Source organism: Xiphophorus maculatus, chromosome 24 (genome assembly GCF_002775205.1).
Source record: "Xiphophorus maculatus strain JP 163 A chromosome 24, X_maculatus-5.0-male, whole genome shotgun sequence".
NCBI classification, from domain to species: domain Eukaryota; kingdom Metazoa; phylum Chordata; class Actinopteri; order Cyprinodontiformes; family Poeciliidae; genus Xiphophorus; species Xiphophorus maculatus.
This window is the reverse complement of record NC_036466.1, coordinates 2,149,388-2,170,597: the sequence shown is the minus strand read 5'-3', so window position 1 is coordinate 2,170,597 and position 21,210 is coordinate 2,149,388. Positions and strand designations below refer to the sequence as shown.

The 21,210-nt window shown below is 38.7% G+C and overlaps 2 protein-coding genes across 4 annotated transcripts in view; one reads left to right on the top strand and one right to left on the bottom strand.

Annotated features, from left to right (window-relative positions):
- LOC102233779 (sodium-driven chloride bicarbonate exchanger-like) overlaps nucleotides 1–15,949 on the top strand; it is a 43,937-nt gene extending 27,988 nt beyond the window's left edge. For 2 of the 3 annotated variants that reach the window (XM_005808065.3, XM_023329581.1), the window contains 17 exons: nucleotides 242–388; nucleotides 905–1,005; nucleotides 2,764–2,938; nucleotides 3,594–3,727; nucleotides 3,858–4,103; nucleotides 4,371–4,476; nucleotides 4,635–4,796; nucleotides 7,185–7,298; nucleotides 7,784–7,945; nucleotides 8,021–8,272; nucleotides 9,234–9,302; nucleotides 9,383–9,556; nucleotides 9,628–9,750; nucleotides 9,832–9,896; nucleotides 10,022–10,135; nucleotides 10,400–10,437; nucleotides 11,279–15,949. In XM_005808065.3, the coding sequence (XP_005808122.1) occupies nucleotides 242–388; nucleotides 905–1,005; nucleotides 2,764–2,938; nucleotides 3,594–3,727; nucleotides 3,858–4,103; nucleotides 4,371–4,476; nucleotides 4,635–4,796; nucleotides 7,185–7,298; nucleotides 7,784–7,945; nucleotides 8,021–8,272; nucleotides 9,234–9,302; nucleotides 9,383–9,556; nucleotides 9,628–9,750; nucleotides 9,832–9,896; nucleotides 10,022–10,135; nucleotides 10,400–10,412 (2,157 nt within the window). In that variant the 3' untranslated portion in view covers nucleotides 10,413–10,437; nucleotides 11,279–15,949. Of the gene's footprint in view, nucleotides 1–241; nucleotides 389–904; nucleotides 1,006–2,763; nucleotides 2,939–3,593; nucleotides 3,728–3,857; nucleotides 4,104–4,370; nucleotides 4,477–4,634; nucleotides 4,797–7,184; nucleotides 7,299–7,783; nucleotides 7,946–8,020; nucleotides 8,273–9,233; nucleotides 9,303–9,382; nucleotides 9,557–9,627; nucleotides 9,751–9,831; nucleotides 9,897–10,021; nucleotides 10,136–10,399; nucleotides 10,438–11,278 lie in introns of those variants that run through there. The other variant, XM_023329582.1, reaches the window with a different exon arrangement.
- An 882-nt stretch (nucleotides 15,950–16,831) lies between these two features.
- Nucleotides 16,832–20,072, bottom strand: LOC102234035 (glucagon-1-like). Its single transcript, XM_005808066.3, has 6 exons — nucleotides 19,946–20,072; nucleotides 19,757–19,863; nucleotides 18,029–18,184; nucleotides 17,821–17,934; nucleotides 17,279–17,422; nucleotides 16,832–17,176 (listed from the first exon to the last, which is right to left on the bottom strand). The coding sequence occupies exons 1-6, from the start codon at nucleotides 20,051–20,053 to the stop codon at nucleotides 17,152–17,154; spliced, it is 654 nt and encodes a 217-aa protein (XP_005808123.2). The 5' UTR covers nucleotides 20,054–20,072; the 3' UTR covers nucleotides 16,832–17,151.
- Between the last annotated feature and the right edge of the window lie 1,138 nt (nucleotides 20,073–21,210).

Sequence of the window (21,210 nt, the reverse complement as noted above, 5' to 3'; positions counted from 1 at the left end):
TTTTAATAAACTCAATTCTTTGCTCAGCTGGTAGTGATTTCATGAGAAGCATTGTGGCTAATTGCTAGCATGTTAACTCAATTTTGATATAAGTTGTTGATATTCACTGCATTTCCATGTAATCTTGTGTGGACAAAACTGTGGAGACATAAAGCTTGGATTTTGTTTTGATCAGGTCATATGTAATTGCGAAGCTCATTTTCACTTTAATGAAAATATATATTTAATGTCAAAAATACAGATTTTCCATGACGTCGCCTATAAGGCCAAAGACAGGAGTGACCTGGTGGCAGGCATCGACGAGTTTTTGGATCAAGTGACCGTGTTGCCCCCCGGCGAGTGGGACCCCTCCATCAGAATAGAGCCGCCGAAGAATGTTCCCTCTCAGGTAAATTCAAAATGTAGGGATTTTGGATTCTTCTTTTAGCATCTTGCATTCTGCTTTCAGGATGAAATTGATAGAATGGCCGAATTTGGACCTTTTGGCAGCTACTTTGAACATCTCCCAATTGTCTGCTCTTTTCTGTAAGGTTAAAACTATTTTCTGATCTCTTTAAATTGCTTATTGGACTGAAAAACAGTGACGGTCTTCTTTCTGACACAGTCATGGTCAGAACAAACCAAACGTCTCTCAATGCTCTCATCATTTGCACCTGATGTGAAAATTACAGCCCATCAGAAACATAATTTTTCTATTTTCTACTTATTTATCAGCAAAAATCTGTATTGAAATGGATGTTAAACACCCATGCAGGACACTGAGCATTTTCTTTTAACTGTGCCTTTAAATGTCCAGTTGAAATGCCTTGCTGTGCCTGTTTGTGTTTGTCATAGGACAAATTAGGCTGCACTTTAAAGCTGGCATATACCCAGCGTTTGATTGACAGTGATGTTTACTGTACAGGAAAAGCGAAAGATCCCCCCCGTTCCCAACGGAGTGACGGATCTTGGAGAGTCTGAGGAGCACGGAGGACATGGTGGCCCTGAGCTCCAGCGCACGGGGAGGTGAGCGCTGGACACCAACGGAATAATTTACCGTTTACACTCTGTCACTTCTTAAAGCTATTCTATGTGCCTGTCTTCCTGTCACCTATTAGCTGCTTCACTTCTTCCAAACTGTTAATTTAGCTTGTCTAGTGTGCAGACTATCCTATTGGGGGAATGTCATTCTTCACTGCTCAAAACAGAGGTCTGCTGTTTCAGTATCACTTCATTGCATATTGGTTGCGTTTATTAGACCATAAAGGAAAAACGTTGCTTTTAGACGTTGACAGATTTCAGAGTTGTAACATTTTTCTTCAGATGAAGCCACATGTTTTTGTTTTCAGTTGTCTTTGCATTAGATCCACACTCATCATTTGAAACTATCCAGACAGCCTTCAAAATAAAAGGCCTCTTAAGTTTTCAACCTAGAATAGTAAAGGGGTAAATCATGTAGAAAAAAATAAACTTTTTCAATATGGGCAACAAAAATTGATCACCATTTCTGCCACCCTCTCTGGACTGACATAAGCGTAGCAGCTCACCCAACGTTGTCTCGGCAACCTGCTCCGACGGTACCTCACCGTTGCAGTTTGATGCAGCAGGACTGAGTGCACAGTTGTCGGAGGCAAACCCAGCATGGGGTCACTTTGTAACTCCAGCTTTGTTTACCGATGTTTAATTTGGTGAATCAACTGAAAGTAGAAGAGCTAGTGTTTGGCTAGGACCACCTGCCATGCGCTAACATGTTTACCAGCCGCTACCGCTCACCTGATAGAGCAAGAAATGGTAGAACTCATTGATCAAGACAGTTTGTAGTAACGGTATGTTGTGATGATCTATAGCAGGACAAGATAATGGATTTTTGTTGGTGTGTTGATTAAACTTTAATAAAGGGATGGATAGGCTATTGATACATTCTTTTTCCTAAAGTAGATGTACTATACATTTACAAATTTCTATAAAAGGGGGGAAAAAGCTACTTTTTGACACCTTTGCAGCAAACATAATTAGAATCAGTATTGTCCCAATTGCTGCTGATTTTAATACTGTTTAATAATTGTGTCATAAAAAGCATGTAAGGATTTACAAGAGTCTGAAATCTAAAAAAAAATAACATAATTTTTTGGATGGAGACATGTCTTTTGGCGCACTTTCTTTCAAAGAGCCTAGAATAACTCATTTCACCATTAATTGATTTATGTAAAGGATGCAAACTATCTGCTACTCTGGACATGAATAACATAAGTTTGTAAAAAATATTGCAAGTTGCTTTATTGTTTTTGTAATCATAAATGTATATATTTTTGCTGTGATTTTTAGTCAGATTGTGATTTTACATAGCTGGGCCCTGTCAGTACATCATGGTGTATCATGTCAACACGGGTATTTTCATACAAAGAGGACAAGAAACGCACTGATTCATAATATGTCTGTTTCAGGCTCGCGACTCCCCCACTCAGCTCCTTCAGACTAGCCAGTAGCAATTAGCAAACACCTGGTGGAACTGCACATCAGCGAAACTCATTGTAGAAGCTACTTCTCAGTGCAACAAATAAAAACATATTTAAAGGGTTAACAGAGGAGCCATGTTGCGATGACTTCCTGAAGGCGGAGTTTCAGAAAGAGCAGGAGTTTTTAAAGAGACAGAGGCCCAATTCCAAGGCATCAAATTACAAAGTCAAATTGCCTTTAAGTGATATATGTAGCAATTTAAATGGTACTATATGCCTGGAAAATGAATAATACTACCGATTTAACATGGCTGTGTCATATTTGCAGGATATTTGGTGGGATGATCTTGGACATCAAGCGAAAAGCCCCTCACTACCTTTCAGACTACACAGACGCCATCAGCCTCCAGTGTCTGGCCTCCTTCCTCTTCCTGTACTGCGCCTGCATGTCGCCTGTTATTACCTTCGGAGGACTCCTGGGCGAGGCCACAGAGGGCCGCGTGGTAAGTTTCTAGTTTCAAAGACTATAAATTAGAGACGCAACAATCAGAGATTTACAATCTACAGTGTCTGCAGCCACCATGAGCAGACATCATTTATTTATTTATATTTTACAAAATATAACCTTTTTCACTGACAAATCAGTGATTCAATACCTTCATGTTTTTGTATAATTTGTGAAAATAAACATTTTACTCATTTTAGAAGGTGAAACTAGAATATTATATAGAAAATGATAATACAGCAACAGAGTTATAGCACATTCAGAAAGATGAGTGGAAGGAAAATATTTGCTAGGAAAAGGTTCATCAGCAGAAATATTCTTTTTATTGATCTCATGTAATAGTCAACTTTTCAGTAGATGACTCACTACCTTTATTGACTGGTAGTCATAAAAGTAGTGACAGACTTTATTGACTGTAAGTCATAATCTTCAAAATGACGAGAAATAAAGGCTTTAAATATTTCACTCTATTTAATGAGTTTCGCTTCTGAATTGAGGAACAAAAATATGAAACTTTTTCACAATATTCAATCATTTTTTTAGCAGTCCTTAACATGTTTGTACGTGCTGTGTATTGAAAAATAACAAGCCCTTCAAACCTCTAAGGTTCGGTGTCACTAAGTTAATCAGAACTCTGGTTCTGGTTCTTCCAGAGTGCCATCGAGTCTCTGTTTGGGGCTTCAATGACTGGGATTGCCTACTCTCTGTTTGCCGGTCAGCCCCTCACTATCCTGGGCAGCACTGGGCCTGTTCTTGTCTTTGAGAAGATTCTTTTCAAGTTTTGCAAGTAGGCTTCTTTTTCTTCCTCTTTGTGTCTGTCTGTCCTTGTTTCTTTCTTCCTTCCTTTACTTCATTTGGTAAAATGCTGTATGTTAGTTTCTGCCAGTTCTTGTGTTTTACTCCTGTGTGTGCCTCAGGGAATATGGCCTCTCCTACCTCTCCCTGAGGACCTGCATCGGGCTGTGGACGGCCTTCTTCTGCCTGCTGCTGGTGGCCACAGATGCCAGCTCGCTCGTCTGTTACATCACGCGCTTCACCGAAGAGGCTTTCGCCGCACTAATCTGCATCATCTTCATCTACGAGGCCCTGGAGAAGCTGATTCACCTGGGGGTGCACTATCCGGTCAACAAACACAACGACCTGCAGAAGCTCACCCAGTACTGGCAAGTGTCTCTGTCCTGTAGGTTGCAAAGCAGAAAGCACATGATCCCAGTAATCTTCAGTTCAATTTTTTTACAAAGAGATTACATATGTAATCTGCAGAGTGTACTTAGCTCAGCATTTTTGGCCAAAACATTCTAAAGTACCGCAGCTATGTCTTGGTTCAGTGGTAAAGGAGACAGTTTATGGTTGACACGTTACTAGTAAATGGAGATTTTAATGTGAGAAAATGACTTTTTAAAGCGTATTGATTAATTTATCTCAAACAGGTGTAGCTGTGTTGAGCCCAAGGACCCGAGCAATGAGACCCTGCGATTTTGGGATGAGAGGAACGTCACAGTCTCCCAGGTCAACTGGACCTCACTGGAGGTCAAGGTAAAGAACCCATTTATTTGTACAGGAACGTCTCCACTGAGCCAAATACTTTTTCACATCCCTGTAAATCGTTTTCCTCAACGACCGTCTTCCTCGTCTCTTTGCCCTTTGATTATTACCACATCCATCATCATCTCCATTCACACCGGGGCCAGTAGGAGTGTGAGATGTTACATGGGGAGTTTCAGGGGCCCGCCTGTGGCCACCATGGCCCGTACATCCCAGACGTCCTCTTCTGGTGCGTGGTGCTCTTCTTTACCACCGTCTTCATGTCGGCCTTCCTGAAGGAGTTCAAGTTCAGCCGCTACTTCCCCACCAAGGTACTCAAACTGACACTCATTTTATATTTTTTGTTATTTTTGAGTTGAGTTTTAGTCTCTGTGGCTTAGATAGCATGTTGGATTTATTTGAGATGCCTAAGCTAGTATTGTATATCAATGGAGAAATCCTACAACCGCTAAAATCTGATAGCACTCCAGTTTTGTTTACATTTTGTGAAAAAGGAAGTTACACTGGTCTTCTTCTGAGATTTTGTGTTTCCTTCAGTAGATCTTGGTGCAGCGCCACCACAGGCGAGGAGTGGAACATGTTTTTCAATTAGTTTGGATGGTTTGAAACAGTGCAGTGTGACTGTGAACCACACCAGCTGAAAATGTAACAAATGCTGCAATTTTGCTCCCCAATCAAACCGAGTCTACCGGACTATAAGGCGTGAAAACACCCACAGTTAAATCCGAGGTCTTATACCCGCAAAAGAACAGTATCTGCTGGCCAGATTTTTAAGAAATGTGTAAAAAACAGAAATGTCAACTGATCATTTAATATATTCTATTGGTTTAAGATATTATTTAATGAGATTTCAGAGCAGAATGCTAGTAACACAGCAGACAAGGACTACTTTGGCAATTTTATCTGAAGAGAATCACATTGGGGGATCTTCAGGGATCTATTTCGAGACACTTTTATTAATATTTTTCCCTCAACCTTAAATTAAGATTAAGTTCACGTATAGTTTGTTACTAAGTAAAAGTACAGTTTTACATATATTATATAGACTTATTACACATCTAGTGAAATATTTCAAGCATTTGTATCTTGCAATAGTGAATTATAGAGAATAAAAAACAATTTTGTGTCTCAGAAAATTACAATATTAAGTACATTTTTAAAAAATGAAATGTGTTTAATTTTTCTGAGAAATGTGTTAATTTTTGTGCCATCTGGTGTCACTCATCTTTCTCTCAACAATACTCCATAGATTTTCTCAGGCCTGTGTGCTAGCTCTTCAACCACAGTAACATTATGCTCAGTGAACCAGCTTCTAGTCTCTTTGGCTGTTTGGGTGCCAAGCCCTTTTGGAAAATGAAATCAGCCTCTTCAGCAGAAAGAAGCACGAGGATTTCAGAAAACCCGATGGACCAGAACCAGCAGATGACATCAAATCATCCACTGGACTTGAAGCAGAATGGACTCTCCACTCTTTCTCTTAAGTCTTGGACTTCGGTTTACAAATAAAATGCAAACTTTACTTCCATCTGGAAAATAGACTATTGAATATTCTCACCACTGTTTTAAAATATCTATTCTGTGTTCACACAAAGGGCCTTTTTTTTTAAGGGCCTGCCAGCTGCAGAATGAAGCCGACTTCACTTATTTATAATCCTCCAGTTAGTTTTGAAATCCGCACAATAATACAGAAGCTGCCTGACACATCATTAGCATACACTGCCATCTATTGGCTGTTTGGGAGCACAGCGAGAGCGCTGCAGTCTGTGGCCATTCTATGCTAAGTTTCTATGGGTTGTCATTGAGATGACACACAGCAGCGTAATGTGTGGGGTGATGTTGACTCACTACAGCGTGTCATCTGATCGCCACCTTGTGGTGATGAATATTACATTGCAGTAACATCTAAACGCTTCCTGTATATTTATGCTGCAACATTGGATTTTCTTGAATGTGACTGTTTTGATTTAAAAGAACTATTCTTTTTCTTGCTCTTTATTTTTTGGGCTGGATTTTTTGTTTATCTTACTAGAAAATGAAGACGTTGAAAATTTTCAAGAACATCAGCACTATACTATTAGTAGTTAAAAATCAGTGGAACGAAGCAGATAGAATGAAAACTTTAAATCATTTTACCTCTTAATTTTCAGCTGAGAACTGCGATGGCATATTGCGACCATTGTAAATAGAAGAAAAAGGAATACATTCAGAATCTAAGAAATTGAAAAAAAGAAAAAACCTTGAAAATTTGAGTTTGAAAAGGCAATAATTGGCTTGGAAAAACATACAAATTTTTACATTAATTTCATTAATTTTCTTGATCACTGAAAAGTTTTGAGGTTGAAAAGTTTCTGGAAAAAACTTTGGCCCTTGGAAATGTTCAACATTTGGAAGACAGTTTTCTTGTTTTTAGAAAATTTCAGAGATTAATCTGAACATTTCTGATGCTTTTTGAGCAAATTTTCAACTTTTTAAAGTCAGAAATTTCCAAGAGTTTTGTAGAAAATCTCTCAAAATGTAACGATTTTTTGTCGGAAATTTACTCTTTGTTTTTCTATATACAACGGCCCTGACACACCGTCATAGACAACACATGGGTAACCTGAATAAATACTCTTTTTGAAGGTGTTCTTGAATGGTACTCTGTTTACATATTTCTGTTTGAACTCAACATGGACTTTGTGTGTCTTTGTTCTGTCCAGGTGAGGTCTATCATCAGCGACTTTGCAGTCTTTATCACTATCCTCACTATGGTCCTTGTTGATTATGCCATAGGAATCCCATCGCCTAAATTGCAAGTCCCCAACAAGTTCAAAGTAAGCACCCATCACAGCCTTGTGTGTGAATTTCTGCACCTGTGTTTGCAGTAAAGTAGCACACAGTGCAAAAACACAAAATCTTACCATGATCTTTGTCCACTTTCAAGTGCAAATATCTCAGTACACTTTAAACTGGACAAAACTAACTTGCAAATTACTTTTCAGCAAGATATAAGAGCTTGTTTTAAGTAAATAATAATTCCTTAATATTGATTTTAAAAGTACTAGTTCCACTGGCAGATTATTTAATTTAAAACATGTAGAAAATGTCTTGTTTATAAGTGAAATAATCTGCCAGTTGACTTAAACCAAGCTCCTGTTAAAAAGAAACCAGATTTTGTCACTAAACTATATTTTGAAGTATTATACATGCAAATTCCATAGTCTGAATCCTATTTCAAACATTTTATTTGAACATTTATGTATAAAATCTCCGTAGATATCTCATCACTTAAGAAAATGTCCCATTTTACTCCCGGAAGCCAACTAGAGACGATCGGGGCTGGGTTATAAACCCGGTTGGACCCAACCCATGGTGGACCACCATCGTCACCTTTATTCCCGCTCTGCTCTGCACCATCCTCATCTTCATGGACCAGCAGATCACAGCGGTTATTATCAACAGGAAGGAGCACAAGCTGAAGGTTTGCATTAGCTCATTTCTTTTTGCCGCGTGACGCCTCATCGGCGCTGAAGTCTGTCCCTGTCGGCCCCTGCAGAAAGGCTGCGGCTACCACCTGGACCTGTTCGTGGTGGGGGTGATGCTGGGCGTGTGCTCGGTGATGGGCCTGCCGTGGTTCGTGGCGGCCACCGTGCTCTCCATCTCCCACGTGAACAGCCTGAAGCTGGAGTCGGAGTGCTCGGCTCCTGGAGAGCAGCCCAAGTTCCTGGGCATCCGCGAGCAGCGCTTCACCGGCCTCATGATCTTCACCCTCATGGGCTGCTCCGTCTTCATGACCTCCGTGCTAAAAGTATTTACTCAGCTCACGTCAAAAAGCACTCGAAAATGCTTGTAGAGTTGCATAGAAAACCGTTAACCAGTTTTTAAATGATGACTAAATTTTACCCGTTAAATTCAGTCAAGTAATGTAAACTGGATTTTAAAGTCACTGTGATTAGCAACAAGTCACCAGTTAAGTCCGTCCTTGCATACTTAAAAAGTCTGAAAATGTCAGAAATTCATTAGAAAATAATGAAAAACTGTTTTAGGCAAAAAAAAAAAAATCACTTTTGACTTAGGCTGTTATTTCAGGAAGGTGATGATATGTAAGTTGTTCTTAAATACATTAATGATGGTCTTCAGTATGATCATGGCAGGACTATTTAATCTCTAAATGTAGTTTATTTCTCTCGTGGGACTTTTCTGTCAGGCAGAAGTTTCAGTCACACTCAGAACATCTTCATTACGTTCTGTGATTATTAGCTGCTAATATGCTCTTGCTGGCTAGCTAACATTTTTGCATCTATCATTATCAAGTGTAAATTAGCACCAGTTGGCTTAACGGCATGTATGATGCTACATTCATTCTGTTAAAAAAAACTTGGCACTATTATATAATACATGCAATTTTCTTTTGTACATTTTAGTTGGTTTAGGTCTTAAATTTTATTCATAATGGTCTTTAAAAGTCTTAAATTTGTGTTGGTGAACCCTGCAGACAGCACAAAGCAGGCTAAAAGATATCAAAAAGTAAAGTAAAACTTTACTTACCAAAAAGTAAGTAAAGTTCTGAACAATTTTAAACCACTTCACTTTTGAACCAGTGATTTACATTAAAGTCGAAGCACTTTGAACTGCCTTGTTGCTGAAAATGTGCTAGGTAAACAAAACGATCTTACCTTACCATTATCTAGTGGAACAGCTATCACTAAATTAGCATAGCTCTAAATGATGCTATCCTGATCCTGACCTTTTTTCTGGTCTCTTCTCAGTTCATCCCTATGCCGGTCCTCTACGGCGTCTTTCTGTACATGGGAGCGTCTTCCCTCAGAGGCATTCAGGTGAGGATGCACAGAGTCCCCCAGGGGCCAGAACTAACCCCGAAAACACTCATTTATAAGTCTCGCTTGTATCTTCCAAGTTCTTCGATCGCTTGAAGCTGTTCGGCATGCCAGCCAAACATCAGCCTGACTTCATCTACCTTCGACATGTGCCGCTGAGGAAGGTCCACCTCTTCACCATTATCCAGCTCAGTTGCTTAGTCCTGCTGTGGGTCATCAAGACCTCCAGGGCGGCCATCGTTTTCCCCATGATGGTAACCTGACTCTGTGTCTGTGGTTGTGCCATCTCGGCTTGCCTGGTATCTTCATCTCGCTGTTTCTCCAGGTCTTGGCGCTGGTATTTATTCGTAAGTTGCTGGATTTCATCTTCACCAAGAGAGAACTGAGCTGGCTGGATGATCTGATGCCGGAGTGGAAGAAGAAGAAGCTGGAGGATGCAGCACAAGAGGTGCAGTAGAGAAGAGCAGCATCGGATGTTGGATGTGTTACAGTTTGCTGCAGGTTTCCTCTGTTTCGTCTCTTCCTGCAGGAGGAACACAGTATTATCGCAGAGGAGGAAGGGATTGTTCAAGTCCCACTAGAGGGGCACTACAGGTGAGTGTTTTCCACCTTTAGTTTAGCTTTGAGTGTTGATATTCTATTAGAATATGAAACAAAATAGCAAACAAGTTCAATTTCTTAAGACTTAAACAACTTTCTTCCCTCTACTGTGTTTGAAGGAGCGACCCAGCCACGGTGAACATCACCGACGAAATGTCTAAGGGATCTTTCGGGAGCGTGTGGAAGGGTGTCAGTCCTGCTGAGAGCACGAAAAAGGAACTGGGATCGAAAAGGTACGCTGATAATTCCCAACACTTCACATGTGTAACGTACTACATCAGCACTTCTGCTATTGATGCAAAACCTGAAAGTTTTTCTTCTGGAAAGACCTCCATGTTAAGTGGCAGGTGTTTATGACTGAACTGCTATTTTTCCAGTAAAAAAAAGAAGAAAAGAAAGATGTGTATTTCAGAGTAGCTGTGCCCTTGCAGATTTCCCACTGCGTAGACTAACGTAGTTTGTCCTGCCTGCTTCTCTCGCTCCATCCCGCCCCTAAGCTCCCCTTCCTAACCTCTCAGAAGCTGATACCCCAAAGGTAAGCTGTTCCCAGCAGTCCCTGTCACCGTGCAGAGTCTCACTTTGTGTTGCATGCTGGAACCAACAGTCTGTAGCACGGGTGTCTGACTCCAGTCCTCCAGAGCCACATTACTGCTTCAACAAACCTGAATTTAAATTTTTCGCTCATTAGCAGAACTCAACCGCATCCTGAAGAGGCGACTCAGTTATTTGACTCAGATGTGTTGGACTAGGGAGACAAATCAAAGCTGCAGGACTGAAATTTGACACCCCTGCTAAAGTGTCTTGATTTGGTTAACTCTATGATATGAAGTGACTAGTGACTCTGTTGAACAGTTCATGTCGTCAGGTTGTGCATGTTAGTTTAAGATTTTAAATACATTGATAGAAATCTTCCCACTCCTTCAACATTTTGTTGCGTAACAACCACTTCAGGACTTTAACAGGGATCTGTAACTTTTATAACCTGCTTAGAGTCGCAAATGTTAAAAAAGACCTCTTATAAATTTCATCTATATCTATGTTAGGAAATTTGTAGTTTTAAAGAACCGCCATTTTAAGTCTATATTTGAGGGTTTAAAACAAAGATAAACATAAAATTTCTCAAAAGGAGAATGAATTTGTTTTTTTCCTAAGTGTTTGTTCAAAGATTGCCGTTGTAACGTGATAAAGTTGAATCTGTACGAATGAAACCGAAAGGCAACATTTACTCTTTGTAAATTAACAGAAACATAATATTCAGTCAGACATATTTGCATGTTTTGTTGCATGTCTCCTAACAATCATTTGTCTTCGCCTCATCCTAAGATTCCATTTGCTTTAAATTTTTATTTATTTATTTTGTTTTTCTTCCCCTGAAGTTACGCCAGAAGTGGTGAAAAGCGACACAAGCGGAGGAGGCATGACAAGAGCCTGGACAGGGAGACGAGTTTGTGATGACACCTGCTGGTGGCGCCACTGTGCTGTCAATCAGTAAATACAAATAAAAGAAAAAAGAGAAAAAAAAACAGAACAAATATACCGTGCCACACTCAACCACCTATGTACTGTGCTACACTGTGTTTTTAGTCGATGTAAGTCTGTGTGCAAGTTCAGAAGAAAGAAGTATTTGTTGGACACCATAAGCAACATAAGAAAACTCACTGAGTTATCCACCAAGTTAGGCAAACAGAAGGAAAAAAACAAATCTGGACTTAATTTGATCCGCATTCAGACCAGCAATGGGTACGGGAATGATCAATTAGTGAACAGCTAGTTGCAGAGAGTGTATATGTGGCATTACTAGTAGAATGACAGTATCTGTTGAAGCTAAGCTGTCAAGCACTTTAACACTCTATCAGCTGCTGAAGGAGACTTTGGTAACTGTAAGACGTTGCTCGAGTATTGGTTGCTCTTCTTATTCGCCTCAGTAGCTGCCTTTTCATCACAAATGTGTGCAAAACTTTACTGACATTCCGCTAACGTCGAGAAACACAATTTTGCTATTGCGGCGTTTCCATTAAATAAGAAAAGCAATTTAAATCACACATGAATAAGTTCGCTCAATAAAAAACATGCTGCGCTGTTATCCTCCTACCACTTCCTGTCGTTTTCTTCGTCTAGTAGCATCTGCTTGTTGATCACAGGACTCATGTGATGCACCCTAAGGTGCAGTTTTACCACCTCATCCTACTGCAATACTTTATTGAAAAACGTGATTTCTTATTTCGTTTTTTGGCAAATTATTTTTCCTAATTCCAATTGCTGCAACTATATGGTCAATGGAAACGCAGCTACTGTTTCGAATACATTTATTGCTACTTTGGCTTTGAATGATACCCAGAAGAAATCTTTTGTATTTGTTTGCTAATTGCAAACAACCGGGATACATTCCAGTTTGGAATCACTGCTGGATCTGGGAATGATATCAAATCGAAACATAACCATTGCTTGAAAATCAGTAGGATTTGCTACGTTAGATGTCAAATGATCCGAATAAATAGAGAAATAGAAACTAATTACCGTGTATTTTTCTGCATTTTGTACTTTCAAGCTCTAAGTGAGGCTGTACAGCACTGTTTGTGTGGAACACAGTTTTGTCATAAATGCAAAAAACCGACTTTTTCTACCGCAACTTTCACCAAGTTTTATACGCAATGGAATTCCAACCTTTTAGAGACCTACTGATAAAGTTTTCCAGTTAAAACGTTTCAAAACCAGAGTATGTCATCGAACTGCAACCACTGGATACGGATGTGTTTTTAAAAAGTCCTTTTGTGATAATCTGTTAAAATTGCTGACGTGGTTCTAGTTATAAAACATTTAAAACCTCTGTTCTGCCACTTGAATCCTTCCTACTCTGCATGCGGATCAAATTACATCCAAATCGGACCTTTCCCGTCTTGGTGCCTAACTCGGTGTGGACCATTAAGTGTAATGGTGATACAGTACCAGCAACAGAGTGAAGCCAGAATTATGACTCCAACAATATCTTAGTCAATAGGCCAATTCCTGACAGATTTTAAATGATTTTTAACATTTTCTTTCTTGGTATTTTGTATGTTTTTTTATATTCTTTCCAAAAAAACAAACAACTGCAAGTTGTCTCTTCAAAACACCTGCCACAGCAAGTGCAAATGGATTTCATGTGGAGCAATGAATGCTGCAGCAGAATTTCGCACCTTAGAATAGTGATTAGATGTCTGCCAGGTCTACTCCAACTCACACGAACCTAAGAGCGCTGGCTATGTAACTTTCTGAAAGTAAACATTTTCTATATACTATAATGTAAATCTAAATGTCTGTGTCAGTGGCTGTGTTCACCTTTGATGTTGCACATATAAATGTTTCTTCTTCAGTCGAGCGTTTCTTCGATTTACCTCCTGAGAAATTTCCATTTTAGCCTTCTTACTAAGAATGAACTGAGAAGATTGATTCCTCTGATTGGTCAATTCCCCCTTCACCAATTCATACCTACATGTTACTACAAACACATTTTGTAGCCATGTACTTCAACCATGATAAACAAGTTTTTTTTTTTTTTTTTTTTTTTTGTCAAATTATAGAAATTAACAATTCAATAAATGCTCAATCTTATGTACAACTTAATTTAAAAATCTTTTTTCTGTTTCTTTCTTTAGTTGACTTTTATGATCCTAAAAACCTGATGACTCGAAATTACGTTGTGCTGATAGACATAAAATCATATTTTTTCTCATATGTAGCAGACTGTAAATCACAGATATTGTCTTTAAATTGTCAAAGTTGATGCGATCTGAGAAGTTTCTCAGTTCTACGTGAGAAGCTAATCTGCAAAACAACAAAAACTACAAATTGAAATGGAGCAAAGTGAACACAAAGCTAAAGCTAGCAACAGGTTAGCTTTCTAATGATGGCTCAGTTTAAGAGTAGCTAATATGTCCAAAAGGTATGAATTGACAATGGGAAAAGAATGACCTGCGTCCCCCTCCCCTCTCACGTCATTGCAAAAACCTGAAGCTAAAGCTAACGTTACTGGGAGGTTGACTTGGTTGACAAAGACTGAAAATGTGTAAACTGTTTATCTGGTCTGACTCAAGTGTAACACCTTATGCTGATATGTACTTTAGATTGTTTCTGATTTATTCAACAAATTCTATATTTCAACAAAACAAGCATCGAAATCAGTCTTTGCTAGCATTAGCATTTCATTTACTGACAAAGTGTAAGAACCATATCAGTCTTTCAAATTTCTCTTCCAAGTCAAGAAGGTCAAATCTCTTGTTTCTCTGCTGCGGTTGGCGCGAAACATTTCCACTTCATATCGGAAAAAGTTGGGTAATAAATGTTCAAAACTACAAAACGGCAGAATTAACATAAAGCTAAAGCTAGTGGCAGGTTGGCTAGGCAGGCTAGGCTAATTGCAAAGATTGTAAATGATCCAGATGAAGCGAAGAAGCACTTTATACTTTGTTTCATTCCAGAAACGTCATACAATGTACTTTGTGCTAAACTGGTATTAAATTGGTCCTTGCAAGTATTAGCATACAAGACTATTAGCATACAGAAATACAAGAGTGTGTGTGAATGGTCTCATGGAAAACTTGTTCCTTTTCGTACCCCCCAAAAAACAGGTGTGAAATGTTTGAACTATTAGGGACAATATTGTCTCATGTAATTAAACACAAAGCTAAAGTTCCAAATTTGCTTGCGAAACGCAAAAATTGTAAATAGTGAAACCCTTTTGTCTTTTCTTGAAAGTAGCTGCAGTGCTGCAAAAAAGTATTTGACCATTACAGATGTAGCCTCTTAGTTTTTTGTCAAACTTTAATGTCAAATTTAATAGCAATTACATTTAATAAGTGAAAAACGTATCCAAACAAACCCTGGCCTTGAAAAAGTAATTGCTCTTCCCTTATTAAATCATACAGTAACTTTGTTTTACCACAGTTTTTCTGGGAATCTGAGTTCAGTTTCTCAAGCCACACCCATCAGGTTAGTTGATGCTAAGTGTGACAAAAAGTACAAATAGAAGAGTTGAGAAAGTGGAAAACTCCTTTTTCATAGCACTGTAAAATGCCTAAAGCTGACAAGCACTTTACGTCTTCTTTGTTTCATTTCAAAGAGCTTGTACAATGTAATTTGTAAAAAAAAAAAAAAAGAAGAACAAAAATCTAAATCTGTCCTTGCTGGCGTTAGCATTTCATTTTATGAAGAAATACCAGAGCCATATCAGTCTTTTCAATTTACTCTTCCAAAGTAAGAAAGTGAATGAGCTTATTTCCCAGTTATTTCTTTTTAGCGCACTCCTTTTTTTCTTTTTTGGGGACAGCTTAAATGAAAACGATATTTTCAAGCTTGCATGGCAGCGTAGTTTGGTAACATGTAACTTTAGCTAACGTTAGCTATCTTTTTGCTTAAGAATAACAGAGAGACACGTAAATGCTTAACTTTCGGGTGATTGTACAAATAGCTCAGTGTTTTCCAGCATACTCTTCATCATCTTGTCAGTAAGTGTCATCTATGAACATGTGATCTCCTCTGAAACTGACCTTGTGTGTGTTAGCATCCAAAGCTAATTGTTTTTAAAAGAAACATAATTAAGAAATCCTGCATGGTGGTGAAATTATATCACTGCAGGATCATGGATTCCTCTAGAGATGCAATAATCCTGTTCTCTTCTTCTGGTAAGGGCAAAATGTAAATGGTAAAGAGTCTTAACACTGTATAATACATAGAATATTTTATTTGTGTAAAATGTTACTAATATGTTACTAATAAGAAATGTGTTGAATTCAGATTTTTGTTTATCTTCCGTCTACCCCCCAATGTCCAACCGATGGTTCTTAGCTGATTAGAGAAACCAATGGTGGGTCAAAATGAAATCAAAATCAGATATTTTGACCACTTCTGTGTGGAATTCTGCCTTAAATTTGGTATTATTACTCGGGCACTTTCTGTTTTAACAATTGAAGTCACCTTTATGGAGAACTATAAGTTCAGATCTGTTGTAATTAGTTTCATAAGAATGAGAGGGTGTGTGCAAGACGACATAAATAAAGAAATAAAACAGCTGAAATTGTTTGTGTTTTGCTTTATATATATATATATATATATATATATATATATATATATATATATATATATATATATATATATATATATATATATATATATATGTATGTATGTATGTGTTTTTATTTTAAATGCAGTTGTTTGTCCCAATACACCTGACAAAACCCCAACTGCAGCCCCAGTAAAATGTTTGTTGGTTTTTCTCCACAAGTACAGATTTGGAAAACATGCATTTGCATTTAAGCCCTTCTGAGTCAATACTATGTAAAACCACCTTTTGCTGTTTTCAGCTTTCTAACACATGAATTTGCTTCGTTCTATTTACAGTGGTGTCACGATGCTCCCAGGGCTACTTTTGATGAAACTGGTTTTCATGGACTCCAGTTCCAAAGCCTAGTCAGTTTATACCCAGAACTGCAGGTGTTTGCTCATGTAAGATTTTTCTTTTTTTATCTTTAGAACAGTGTCGGCATGCATTTCAGTCCACATAATGAGGACTTTATGAGAGAAAAAATGATCATCTTGGAATGGCTGAACCAGAGTCCAGAACTAAGTCCGATACCAAATCACCTAAAATGGTTTGGTCCTTCACAATTTCATAGAGAATCTTTGCAAAGGAGACAAGCAACATGTAGATTATACAGAGTGCGGGATATTGACAGAGCTGTACTACATAATCAGAATGCTTAAATTGAACCACATAGAGCTTGGACAATGATTATTGCTGCTTTGCACGGTTTTGGTTGTTTTTAAGTTGATTTTTACAAGATAAATTTCACATATGTGGGACAATTGTGAAATTTCCGTCACAAATGGAAACATTTGTGCATCATGAAAGAATAACAGTTTAACCTCTAAACAAAGGAGGCAAAGAGATGGAATAAATGACAAGGTTTATTTGGCAGAGTAAAATATTCATTTGCCATGACAATCATGTGCTTTCCATAGGACTACCTGAGACAGAACCTTTGGTGTTCTTGTTTGCAGCTTAGAAATATAGCAAATAATTGTCATTTGTAGAAAATTTCATGCCCTGAATTTCATTTCTTCCCTTGCACACCTTTTGTCTGTGGAAGAATAGCATTTATTTGTATCTTTGCAATACATTCAAAGTAAAGTAAAAAATATTAACATAAGTTGCAAAGCGGTATGGCTTCCTGTTCCCCTGCAATATGGCTTTAGGTGGCGTTTGAAAAGACTCTCATTGGTTGTCTTGCCGTTTGTTGCTGCAAAAGACAAAGGTCACAGTCATGTTTATTACGGCCAATGGGGGAGGGGGGAACCAAGCGTTAGCATTTGCGCAATCAGCCGTGTCGACTTTGTATTACCTTTCCCCTGAAGGTTTAGAGGTCATGACCCAGAGTAAGTATTCCTTGGCGGCCATGGAGTCCAGCACCTTGTTCACATCGCTGGTGAAGCTTCCATCTACATGCCTCCTGCTGATCGTTTGAGCCAAGCTGTCCATTTCCGATCTATGTACACAAGGACACAATGTAAACAGTATCCATTAAGGGTCAGCAACCCTCACATCTGAGCGATAATGTTTGGCCTGAAAGCCATCAGATGTTGCTATAGCTGTTGCTGTAATTGTGTCATGCTAGCTTCACTGTCTGCTTGTGTGTTTTGTGATTCATTGCACCGTGAGCAAACAGACGTATCAAATCAACACAGTGGAAAGGTTCATTGATTTATTTTAGCACAACGTTGAGAAGAAAGGAAAGGGGGAAAAAATAGGACAATGGGTGAAGTGCAGCACAAAGCAGATGATTAGTTCCAGATCACTCTGGTTCCCGTGATGGGTTCATGGTGGAAGGAAACAGCCAGGTGGTTTTTGGAGGCTTTGGAACCGAAAGATGGAGGATTGGCCTACTCTTTTTGGATCTGTCCAGACTTGAGCTGGGCAACGAAGTCTTTGATTGCTTGGTCCTTGAGGTAGGAGCTGACGTCGCTGGTGAAGGTTCCGTCTGCATGGCGCTTATCGGCACTGCAGTAAAACAGAACAATACCCGATGAAGAAAAGCAGACAATTTGAAACCTTCTCAAATAGCTTCTTTTTTTTTAATAAATCCTACACCAACCCGCTCCTCTTGTTACTCATCAACCACCGGACAAAGTCTTGGGCCTTCCTGTCCTCCAGGTATTTGCTGTAGTCATTGGAAAACGTTCCCTCTGAGTGTCTCTTGATGTTCGACAGCTCCTGGGGCCCGCTGGCTAATCTGTTGTCTTCCTCAAAACTGCAAAAGATACAGGGCATGTAAACAAATCACCCCAACTTATTCACAAAAATAGTTTGTGTAAGTTTTTAAACCGTAGAGCTTTTTTCAAAAGAAGTCCTAGTTCAAGATATTTGAAGTGAAGATCTGTGAAAAGGTTGTAAGCAATTAATATATAGCAAGGAATGTATTGGGAGCTCTTGGCCACCATCTTGAAGTCAGGGTGTGAAATGCCTCTCTTTTGTGATTTTTGCATTTTTAAGCTGTATTTAAATTTAAATGTAATTTTGAATGATTTCAATGAAAAGTATAGAAAAGGAATTGTAAAACAGTAAAATTCAATATTATTCTCTTTTGACTGAATTTTTTTTTATTTTGCTCAATTTTGCCTGATGTCGCTAATTTTCATCAGAGACCAATTCTATCTTCAAATAAATTTCTACTTAAATTTTTTACCAGCATTTAAAAAATATTATTGCAAGTAAATTCAGGCAGTATGAGGTCAAACCGTTTTACTTTCACTGGGCTCTTATTTAAAAAACTGTTTGCAACAACTAAATGGTTGATTAGGTGTTACAGGAAATGAAGTTTGGAGGCTGTGCGCCACTGAGAATCCTCCTGTGAGCAACATGTACCATGAACAGAACACCTAAAGTGTTTTATGGTATTTAAAAGTAAAGATTTGTCAAAAAGTACAAAAAATTTTTGGAAAAACCTTTTTTGTTTTTCACAGTCTTATTGTCTGATGAACAGGACTTTATAGGATTCATTCTCAGGGCAAGACCAGATGAACATTGGTGACCCACCACTTCCTACTTAAGTTTCCATTAAATAACCATCCAATAAAAATGTGATGACAGTTTAGGTGCATAAAATATTGCTGCCATTAACCACTTTTAAGGATTATGTGCTGGATTATATTTTTTTAGATGATAGAAGTCTACTTTGGACTTGGTGACCTCGGACTAGCCATTAGCTCCACCAATCCTAGATGTGTACTGAATGAAGACTTCAAGAGTGATACCTACAGCAGGTAAAGTGTTTACCTGCTCACAACATTTAAGCTCAACTGGTTTAAAAATTTGAATCAAGTTTACAACGACAGTACATCCTCCAGTCTTAGTGCGACACTCAGGAGGAGCGTGGCAGATGTCGCGGTCGGATAGCGGGGAGGGCGTGGCTGGTGTCCCATCAGACTGTCAATTCCCGAAACCACATATACACACACACATACACACACACAAAAGTCCATAAAAGAGCATGCAAGGTCAGTGCGACCCCACCAGACTGTGGAAGGGTTAAACAATGTTGCATGTTAAAAACAAAGCAACCGTTGTTTTGTATGTTGATTTTCTTCCCATAGGATTTTCTGGGGGAACATTTTTATTTCTGTTCTACTATCATTCACGTTAGACCTTTTATTTGTTGTAGAGTTATTTTGTTAAAGTGCTCTGATATCTCAAAGTATTTGTGTTTAGAAGTACAGGCTGTATAAATCCATAATGTAACACATTTATATCCTATCTCCATACTCTTGTATGTCACAGACTGGAGTCTCTTGAGTTAAATTGTGCTAAACCTAGAGGACTTTACCTTGAGCTGTCCTCAGTGCCAAGTAGAGGAACCTGCCAGCTGACTTGCATGAAGCCCAGGACCAAAAGGATGCCGGCCAAGCAGTGGATGCTTCTCATGGTTCCAAGCTGCGACATAAAACAAGGCATGAACACGGACAGTTCATCAGCTGAAGGTAAGACGGTGTAAAGGCGAGAAGATTCAACTCACCTTGTGTCGTTTCCTTCCAAACAGTGCTGTTAGTTCCTCTGCTTGGTGCTCCTGTGTAACCACTTGCTTCTCCCTTCCAGCTTTATATACTGGAAGAGGAGGTCCCATCTCCTCAGGCGGACCTGCTTTACGGTCCCTTTACTCTCGACCCATTAGACACAGGACCCCTCAGTGACGGGCAAGTAAACGAGCCATGCGTTTGTTCGTTTGAAAGGTGCAGGTGGAAAGGCGCAGTTCATGCGTGACGCCTGCTTGTACTTAGGTGTTAAGATCAAACAACTGCTGCTCATCCTGTCAAATAGACAGTCAGGGAGACGCTCTAATGCGCTACTGTGTCACCACGATGGGAAGCAGTACGTGTGACGGTGTATTTGGACAGTGAGTCAGTATTTGAGGCTTCTCGCCAATCAGACGCAGAGAATTGGAAATATTGATCAGTTTTTGCCTCAGCGACAGTTTGGGTTTTACAACCAGAGTGCTTGGTAATGTTCAGGAAATGTCTCCGCTGCCACTCCTTTTCTTTCAGTTAGGTTGAAATGCAAGCTGAAATAAACTATTTAATGCAGTGTGATCTAGCATGAGCTTAATATTTATAAAGTTTTGACGAAATCCAAAACAATTTCTACTTTTCGCCTGAAACTACAACATCTTAAGCTGCAAGAGCCAAAAAGATGCTACTTATCATGAATCAAAATAAAACTGAAAATCTGACTGAGTAATTTAGCTGCTTTTTTGGTTCAGTTACAGCAGATGCAAAACTTCAACATTGTACCATTAAGTATAAAAGACAAAACACAAAACCAAACACGCCAAAAATAGATCACAAAACATCAATAATTTTACAAAAAACATATGTATTCCTTTATTTCTCATGGAGTCATATAAACAGCTATCTGTAAACTTATTTCAGAAACATTTTGATTCAGTTTTTAGTCATATGTATGGAGATAATTCAAGGTAAAACAACTTAAAATAATTAACATACAAATTTAACAGAATGCAACACTTTATTTCCAAGTAGAACACTTACATGAATATTTTCAGCTATCTTTGGGAGTTTCTCAGGTCATTGTGCATCCGCTGTAAGCAAACGGTAACGTAAAACCAGCTGCTTCTAGCAATGTTATGACGCTCACAGTATCACAACTCTAAGCAAAAATATCACAATTCCATGGTATTCATACATAAATTTATAGCAAAAATATATAACATGCTCTAACTGAAACAAAAAATGGTGGAAATTTTGAATGTCAACCGTTTTGTCA

What these genes read in the sequence shown, in the direction of transcription:
- LOC102234035 (XM_005808066.3), bottom strand. Translation starts at nt 20,053, where the DNA reads ATGGGACCTCCTCTTCCAGTATATAAAGCTGGAAGGGAGAAGCAAGTG. An exon ending in TTGGAAGGAAACGACACAAG is followed by an intron (nt 19,864 to 19,945) that starts GTGAGTTGAATC and finishes TTTATGTCGCAG; the next exon opens with CTTGGAACCATGAGAAGCAT. An exon ending in ATGAGTAACAAGAGGAGCGG is followed by an intron (nt 17,935 to 18,028) that starts GTTGGTGTAGGA and finishes GTTTTACTGCAG; the next exon opens with TGCCGATAAGCGCCATGCAG.